Source organism: Panthera onca, chromosome D2 (genome assembly GCF_046562875.1).
Source record: "Panthera onca isolate mPanOnc1 chromosome D2, mPanOnc1 haplotype 2, whole genome shotgun sequence".
Lineage (NCBI taxonomy): Eukaryota > Metazoa > Chordata > Mammalia > Carnivora > Felidae > Panthera > Panthera onca.
This window is the reverse complement of record NC_138349.1, coordinates 75,875,058-75,884,087: the sequence shown is the minus strand read 5'-3', so window position 1 is coordinate 75,884,087 and position 9,030 is coordinate 75,875,058. Positions and strand designations below refer to the sequence as shown.

The 9,030-nt window shown below is 55.0% G+C and overlaps 1 protein-coding gene across 3 annotated transcripts in view; it reads left to right on the top strand.

Annotated features, from left to right (window-relative positions):
- The first annotated feature begins 1,087 nt into the window (after positions 1 to 1,087).
- GNG4 (G protein subunit gamma 4) overlaps positions 1,088 to 9,030 on the top strand; it is a 73,110-nt gene continuing 65,167 nt past the window's right edge. Inside the window, exon 1 of one of the 3 annotated variants that reach the window (XM_078434195.1) lies at positions 1,088 to 1,213. Coding sequence is in view for 1 of the 3 variants with exons in the window: in XM_078434194.2 (XP_078290320.1) it covers positions 2,240 to 2,357 (118 nt within the window). In the remaining 2 variants the exon portion in view is untranslated. Of the gene's footprint in view, positions 1,214 to 1,759; positions 2,091 to 2,116; positions 2,358 to 9,030 lie in introns of those variants that run through there. The other 2 variants (XM_078434196.2, XM_078434194.2) reach the window with 2 other exon arrangements.

The following is a 9,030-nucleotide window of genomic DNA, read 5'->3' as shown; positions in this document are numbered from 1 at the left end:
GGCTCCGAGCCATCAGCCCAGAGCCTGACGCGGGGCTCGAACTCACGGACCGCGAGATCGTGACCTGGCTGAAGTCGGACGCTTAACCGACTGCGCCACCCAGGCGCCCCTCTCTTCCTTTTCTTTAAAATGGGCATACTCCAGCCTTAAGGGATGGTGTAATCAGTTAGAAAGATAAACAAGGAAGGGAGGTACCGGGAAGTGTCGATCTTGCTTTCCCTTACAACTGATGCCTTCGGATTGGTCGAGATGCGGGTTGGGAAGATAGGAAACCAGGATTCTGCCTTAGCCAACCACCTGGGCGGGGCGGGGGCAGGACGTGCTGTCGAGGCGAGAAATGCAGGAGAAATAAACTTGGGGGTGGAAATAGTACAGTTTTCGATTTGTTGAATTTTAAATGCAGTACCCATATACCTTTTCTCACTTAAAAAAAAAAAAAAAAAGGTCAGTGCTGTAGGTGCATTTACAGGCTTAGTCATTTTTACCATCGTTCGATTCTGTGCCTCATATGGGCACTTGCAAGCTGTGAAAAAAAAGCTGCGAGATGTTCGCGGGCCCCAGGTGGGCACCTCTGAACTCTGCATTCGCGTTCTGTCAGACACTCGGAGTCAGCAAAGCCGCACATTTGTCTGGGGCAAATGTCAAGTCAGTGGGGATCAGAGATCTAAGAAACAAGTGATCTGGTGTCATTTACATCAAGGAGTGGCTGCTGTTTGGTGGGTGAGCGCGGCGAAGGCAGATTTGCAAGACTTATTTCCTAATTGTCAGCCATGATTTTATATAGTTTTTACAAAAGAACTAACATCGGCCTCCTCGTCCTACCAAGGAAATCTTTGTTGCTTCTCTGTTCCAAACGTTTTGCGTAATTTCACCAGCAGTCGGAAAATGGACGGCAACTACGCTGTTTTCCCCCCAGAGGTGGAGGGCTATAATAATTAAGAGGCTTAAAAAAGCTCTACCGCAAAACGCTTACAGTTCAAAAGGAACGAGGGGTCGCCCTGGATTTCCCCGCGGGAACCGCTTCTGCTCTCCACGAACACCGGGAAGTCGTTCCCGCCTTCCTGGCCGCCGGCCGGGATGGGGGCTGCCCGCGGCTCGCCCTCAGTCCCCAAAGGGTGGGCTGCCTCGGCGGGCCCTTCGTTCCCCGTCACTTAGCGACGTCAGCGTTACCCTGCGCCCGGAAAGGGAGACAATGCCCTGTGAATTTTCGCAGGTATCAAGCGTTTCTCCACTCACTGCCCTCCATTGGGGGGCTGGGAGGCATATTACGGATTCTTTGGGGACGGATGGAAACTGGCCGCGCCCAGCCTGGCTGGTCCCCGGAACTAACCCTCCAGGCCGGGAGGCGGACGCGGGGGTTCAGGTGCCGGAACCCCGCGAGGACCGCGACCCCACGGCCACAGCCCCGCCCCCCCAGCCCCTCCCCCCCCTCCCCCCAGGCGACGCGCGCGCTCCGGGCGCAGTGCTGGGCCCGGCCGGGGGCGCGCGAGCGGGCGGGGGGCGAGCGCGGCGGGGCGGGGGGCGCGGGGAGTGCGCGGAGCCCTGGCGCGGGAGCCCCGGTGACGCACCAGTGACGTCGGCGGCGGCGGGCGGGATTTCCCGGCCCCTCCCGGGCGCCGGGCGAGACCCTGCCGCGGAGTGGGCGTGACCACCGTGCCGGGAGGGCGGCCGGGGTCCGGGGGTCTGGCGCTCCGCACCCCACCGCACCCGGACGCGCCCCGGGAGCCCCGCACGGCGGGTGTGAGCGGGCCGAAGTACTTTGGGTCTGGGTGACTTCCCTCGCGCGCGGGGCACGGCCTCGCCCCCCTGCACCCCCGCCCCCAGCCTCCCCTGTCCGGGCGGGGCTGCTGACGCGGCCCGGAGACCCCGGGGGCGGTGCGGGGCGCGCCTTTCCACCGCGAGCCCGCGAGCGCCGAGGCGCGCGGGCGCCGGGGCGCGGAGCCGAAGCCGGAGCCGGAGCCCACCCGCCCGCCCAGCCCCGCGCCCGGCCGAGGAGCGATGCCGCGCGCTCTGGCCGCCCCCCGCGAGCACCGCGCCGGAGACAAAGCCCGCGCGTGAGCGGCGCCCTCGGCCCGCGCGCCCGGCTCCGGGTAAGTGGGCGCCCCGCCGGCGGGCCGGGCCCGGTGCGTCTGCGGCGAAGGGACGGCACGGCCCCGGCTCCGGCGAGCCCGGGGCGAGCCAGAAGCCAGAAGGCAACTCGGGCGGGAAAGTCTCTGCAACTGGAGACGCGGTTCGGTGCATGTGTGGTCCTGCCGTCCGTGGCAGCACGCGAAACGAATACCTTGCTTCTCTTGGCCGCCCGCAGCGAGCCGGCCTTCGCGCTGCCGCGCAGGTGGGCGTCGGCGGGGCGCCGGCAGGTGAGCGCGCCCCTCGAACCCACGACCCTCGGCCGGGCCGTTGGCAAACCCGAGCGCAGGTTTGGACAGACCGCTCCGAACGCTTACGGGAGGTCTCCCGGTGCCCGGGGTCTCCCGATCTCTGGGGCTTGAGGCGGGGGGAGGCTCCCCGAGACCCCTTTTCCATATGTAGGTCACGAACGCTTGCCATTCTCCGGGCAGGGACGTCCCCCCCGTTGAAGAGGACCGCAGTGGAAGGGCTGGAGCGGCTAGTTGGTCGTTTTATTTGTGGAAATGTTTTATTTGTGGAGTGCCTAAAGAAGCCCTCATGATTTCGCAGTACCCTGGGACACCTGTCCCCAGAGCAGTTCTGGTGGTGACAGTAGACCAGACGAGGGTTTGGTTTTCCCCTCCCTTATGGCGTCTGTCCCCCGAGGCTGGTGCTGAAACGGGCTGCGCCCGCAGCGCGCGCACACAGCGGCCTTGGGGGAGCTTTGGTTTAATGTTTGAATTGCCTTAGAAATAATAACGGGAGAGTGAGGCGGGGGGGGGGGGGGCAGAGGTGTGGCTGGAGAAGACTTCTTCATTTGGGAGGATTTGCTTATTTCCGTGTATTTTGGGCTAGGGTGTTAGGAAATTCAAAAATGTTAAAGTTTGACCGAGTGATAAAGTGGATCATGGGCGCCGGGTCTCCCACCCTCTTCCCAGCTCCCCACCGCTGCCGATCCTCGTCTCGTTCCGTTAGCTCCTAGGACTGTACAGGCTGGCACAGCGCCCACCCTTTTCAGTCCCAGCAGAAGGCCTCCTGGGCTGCGCTGGTGTTGCCCATTAAACCGTGTCAGTCCTGTCATCTGCTCATGAGTCCTCACTGGGAGGCCTCCTTCCCACAGTGGGACAGGAGAATTCAGCGGTAAATGCCTCAGAGCAGCAGCGAGGGGCCCCGGGCTCTGTGGCTGGCTCCTTGGTGCTCTGGGGAAATCTTTTTCCTGATTTTCGCATGCTGTGGGGGAAGGGAGGCACACGGCCATCTGATCTGGCTCTGTTCCCTGCAAAACGCTTACTGTGGGAACAACTGAGATGTTCAATGGAAAGCCTTTTTCGGTCCTGAGACACACGACGTAAACTATGAATTAGTTTTGGAGCGTGGAGTTGACTAGGTTATCAGTCTGGGTAAAAGATGGATATAGCACTTAATATGTTGTAGGGGTTAATGTAAGTACAAGGTTTATTGTGATGCTCTGCTGGTTAACCGGGCGTCTCACCTCAGCGTTATTAAGCTGAAATAACTATTTAGGAGAATGGACTTCCTCTTGGCTCCTTTGCCAGCACAGGGCTCCAATCCTCACCCTCCTTAAAATAAAATTGCCCAAAGGGAACCTGTGGATGAAGTCTGGCTGGCTGAGAACTAGCACAGCAAAAGGCTCATTCCCAGTAGTCCGGTGATTGGCTTGGCATTTGCCTGTGACATTTCTCGTGCAAGTAGACAGCAGAGAAACCAGGAAAAAGCTTTTCCCATACGCACTTTACAGCTTTTAAAGCTAAAGTGGCAGTCTCCAAAGCTGCTCATATCTCAGCACATTCTTTGGAGCGGCAGAACGTTAGGTGGGCACTCGGGCCCTGTCGTCCCCCTGGGCCCTGGGGTGGCAAGTGCCCCATAGCTGTCCCAGGAGGTCGGGGTGGGGCTTCAGGACTGATGATGCATCATGCCACTTCTCCCCACCACTGTCACCACTACACAACTATTGCTTCATGAGGAAGACAGCCACATGGCTAAGACAGAACTCTGCAAGACAAACCACTCTTCTGTATCTGCAGGCATGTCTCACGATCACATTTTTCTTACCTTGACTCATTTTCGTTCCACGTGAAAAGGGGAGAATGCCTAATGATGCAACAACGCATGTCAGCAAATTGCCCTTTTTCTTCATGGAAGTTTGAAACAGTGTCTTTAAGATATCACCTGGTTTGTTCTCAGAATACCCTTAGGAGCATATTCTATTCTCTAATCGCCCAGATTTCCCCCTCCTTGATTTGGTATTTTCATTGGTAAATAAACATGATAGACATAAAGAGACTTATTATCACAAAGCTAGAGAGATGATTTGTTGGGTTTTCTTAAACCAGGAACTGACATATAACTTTTTTTAAAGTTTGTTTGTTTGTTTGTTTGTTTGTTTATTATGAGAGAAAGTAGGGGAGGGGCAGAGGGAGAGGGAGAGAGAGGAGAGAGAGAATCCCAAGCAGGCTGTCAGTGCAGAGCCCGATGCGGGATCTCGTACTCGAGATCACGGCCTGAGCTGAAATGAAGTGTCAGAACGACCTCTTGAGCCACCCAGGCGCCCTGAAATTTAACTTCTTTGATACACCAGGAATACTACAAAAACATCCTCTTAACAGTGGCCAGCAAGGGTATTTTAACTGAAAATCAGAGAAGCTAACTGAGTGTCAGAAAAGAGAAACAGGGAGGCCAATTATAATATAGAAACTAGCATAATACTCCTGTAAGATTTTAACCAGTTGGTTACAACCATATGAAGAATAAACCAGATAACTTAAATTATCATCAGTGAAAAATGCAAATGCAATTTCCATTTAGGAAGGAAGTAGAGGCAAGAATTACTGCTGAAAGGAAAAAAAAAAAACTCACTGCAGAGAAATCAATGGGTACTTAAGAGGGGATCTGTTCAGTAAGCTAGCTGAAGCATTCCAAATCACTTTAATTGTCAAGGAGCTTTTGTTAGGTTAAATGGCAGGGGGTGTGCACCCAGTTTTCCTCGTGGAAACCAGCGGACAAATGGCAGGCCTTGCGGGGATGGGGGAGTGCGGCTGTGTTTCCCACACGGGGGCTTGTGGCGTGGGTTCTGCTGCCCTGGGCAGAGTGAGGACATATATGTGGCTGTGGAGAAGCCACTGGTCCCCGAAGCCTTGAGGTTCCCGCATGTCTGCAAGCAAGTCACCAATGGCCCAACCTCAGAGGGCGATCCCCGGGAGGGAGCCCAGGTTAGCGGGCCGCGGGGTGGAGGGAGGGCGGACCAGGCTTCGAGTCCCTGAGTCACACGGATGATCTCATGTAACCTTCGCGCCATACCCGCAAGGTTTCTCTTTAGCAAAACAAACAAAAACTGTCCAGGAGTGTTATGGCAGGGGGTTCGGTGGGTGGTGGTGACCAAGGAAAAGCTTATACAAATACGAAGGGGGAGCCGTTGAGACAACTGGAAGAGAAGAAACGGTGGTGTGCGTGGAGAGAGCCACGCCCAGGGACGACGCATGCGCTCTCTTGACAAAAGAGCGGATTTCTTCCTCTCTTGGATTTCTCTAACCATTTCACCCTGGGTGGCTGGGTTGGCTCGCCCTAGCGGGGTGTGTGCTGTGAGGCTGAGGAAGAAGAGGTAGAAGAAATGCTGTAAGCATCCCGCTGGGGCCAGGTGGGTTCCCCCGCCAGTGATCGCGTGCACAACACGAGCAACCACCCTGGGTCTACTAACCCGCACCTGGTTTGTGCTTGTCTGCAGTTCTCCTTAGTGCCTGTGTTTCCTCCTGGCTTTCATGTCTAATTTGCTACTGTGGGGGCTTCTCTTCTACCCCTTGCCTAGGGTCACCACCAAAGGAAGAGGGGCAGGGAGATAGCAGTAGGAAAAAGGGAAACATTTGTATTGCTTCCAAAATTCATATTAGAACATCTTTACAACCACAGCACAAGGTGTTGGTATGAAAAATACATGTGTCGCCATAGGCCTACCACCCAAATTCGACTGTATTTACTTATGGTTATCACACAAATATTAAAATTGAGAGATCTTTACCAAAAGCACTGTGTGAGAGTGAGGGTCCAAGTAGGAGAAATGGAATTTGAAACAGAAAGGAAAAAGCAAGGGAATGTTGCTTTTGCAATATTGCAAGAGGGTAGAAAGCAGAGCAGGGTATGGAAGTTGCTGGAGGTGGCCTCAGCAGTGGCCCAGCCGGCTCTGTGGCTCAGGTTCTGGAAACTCTTGGAGAGGCAGAGACAGGGATGGCAGACAGTGGGCGATAGTGCTTCATCCTTGGTCCCTGGGATGTTGGACGCAGCGGGGACAGAGATCTGGCAGCATATAGGCTGGGGCAGCCTGCATTTGCTGACTACCCCACTGCACACTCCTCATACAGCAGGGTCTGCTTTCCAGGTCCAACAGCAGAACCCATTCTAATATGGCCAGAAGGAAAAAAAAGCTTTTCCTCCAGCCTTTTAGATTTAGTGACTGGGGCCTGTGAATTAAACTGACAACAGGAGAGATTAACAGGAGAAAAGAGCCAAATTAATGGGAGAAACAGTTTGTTCTACGTGCACACAGGAGCTTCACAGGAAAGAAGAGAAAACCGGAAGAAGCAGTTAGGCCTGAGAGCTTATATATACTATTTTAACAAAGGGAGATGAGTTATGGGAAAGTGACAAGACAAAGGAAAAAAGGGGCTAGGGGTTCTAGGGGCAGTAAATTGTGGGAAGATAAATACGTGGAGAAAACTTCTAGAAGATAAGAGTTACTTTAGCAAGATTTCCTTGTGCTGATCCGTCTTGGTGCCAACGTTATCTCTCCAGTGATAATGGTGATTTTCTTCCTTCTGGTGTGGGAGATAGAAGGCAAGAACACCTTCACAAAAGGAAATGCATGTCTTGCTTTTAGGTGGAAAGGGCGAGGCCAGAGAATTCCTTCTGTGTCTGCTGTTTCTTAATTGCCTTCCGCTCAAAACAGCCCTTATGCCAAAGTGGCACATTTGGGGGTGGTATGATCTGAACCTCCTTCAAGATTGCCAGCGGGACCTTTCCTTGGTGGAGGCTGGAGTCCCAATCCTGTGTTATGCCGAACAAGCATGAGAATCCCTATTTGGTTTTAGTTTCTGTTCATTAATTTGGGGAACATTCTGTTTTCCCTGAACCCCGGTGAACTTCACTTACAACCATGGGGCTCCAGGGCTCTGGAGATGTTTGTTTACCCCCGACACCTGTGGGGCCACATGGATGAGGGAGGGCTCCGTCCTGGTTAAAGAGACAGATGATGTGAGAGTACAAGTGTATGTTTAATGGTACATATAAGAGGAAGCAGATGTCACGAGGATGGAAAGACACAGGCTCCTGAACTTAAGGGCAGTGATGAGTATGGAGTGTGGCCAAGAGCGGATCGATGACAGAGCCTGAGTGGAGAATCCGAAAGCTTTGAACCTTAAGGAAAATAACAGAGGGACAGTGACAGTGATGTCAGCCGCCGAATTTTTTCTGGAACAAGGTGAGGTATAGATACGTAAATCGGCCTTCGTTGGCATCACGTAGTCTCTTCTTCAGCTGAATTTTACCTAGCAGAGATACGGTCACTGGAGCCTTCTGCTCACTCTGGGTACCCGGGTAGACCCCACTCTGGGTCCACCACCCTGTTACCCTGTGTCTGTCTTGAGTGGCTTCACCTCATTGCCCCTTCCAGTCAGAGCTTGGTGTGTCGGTGCTGTTCTCCCCCAGGTGGTTGACCTTGCAGAATCGGGGAGTTTGGGGCTCTTTCCTGCCGATCTTTCTGGGCTTGCTGTGTCCGCACTGCAGTGCAATCTTTCTGGGGCTCTGCGTTCTCAGAACTGTTGCAAAGAGACTGGACACAAGCCCTGTGTGTCCTGCATCAGGATTAGCAGCCCTCACACCCCAGGTCCGCTGTCCCCCCTGACGGGTCAGATTCCTCCCAGCCTCTCTCCAAACCCTCCCCTCGCGCTAGAACTTCGCCATAGTCAGCAGCAGCGGAACTAAGTCGTCGGCCTGGACCCAGGCACGCTTTTTTACTAAACAGAAACTGTCTGTGTCACGGGATTTGTCATCGCAGAGGTCCGCCGATCCACGCCATGACCAGGCTTCCCGGGGTTGCCTGCCTGTCCCTGGTTTTCCTATGCGTTACTGCTGTAAGCCGTCTTCATCGGGGGACACGGCGGAAGGACCCTTTCCGTGCATGTGTGTGACTCAGAGCCGTAGATACGTTCCTACGAGATTGTGCAGAAGCCATGTGTTTCTAAGACGTTCATTTAATGAACGTGTGAGCAGGTATTTCAGGCACTGATGATTTAAGGATGAATAAGGACCTGAGAGTACTCATAATCTAGGAGGGATAGAGGTGTGAAAACAACCCGTGTGCCCCTGGATTAATGCCGTGACAGCCGTGCTGTGCGAGCGGTGATAACGGGAACATTCATTCCTCCCGAGAGCAGCGCCTGCAGGAAGGGCCTGACAGCCGAGGCCCCGGAAAGCTGAGCGAGATTTTTTCCAACCCACACAAGTGAGCAAGGGCTTTCCAGGCAGAGGGACCAGCATGTGCAGAGGCTCAGTTGGGGGCGTGCAGGCGGAGAAGGGGAAAAGGTGTCCCAAGCCCAGTTAGGAGGACTGTCACCTGAGCTGTGGGAGTCTGTTCTGGGACCAGTGGGGATCCCGGGCAGTTGTTCAGCAGAGGCGGGATTCAGCGGGGGGGGGGGGGGGGGCCTGTGTGGGGCGGGTCAGAGGAAGAAGGCTGGAGATGTGGGGCGTTAAGACTCGGCTGCAGTTGGCCCCAGGATGCCCAGGCCCTCGCATCAGTCGGCACTGCTGTCTGACCAGAGGTGGGGGGGGTGCGGGGCAGGGAGAGGCCTGCGCCTGGGTGGCCCAGGGTGACAGCATGACCTGGTTTAGTGAGTGGAAGGGGGGAGCGGGCTGGGC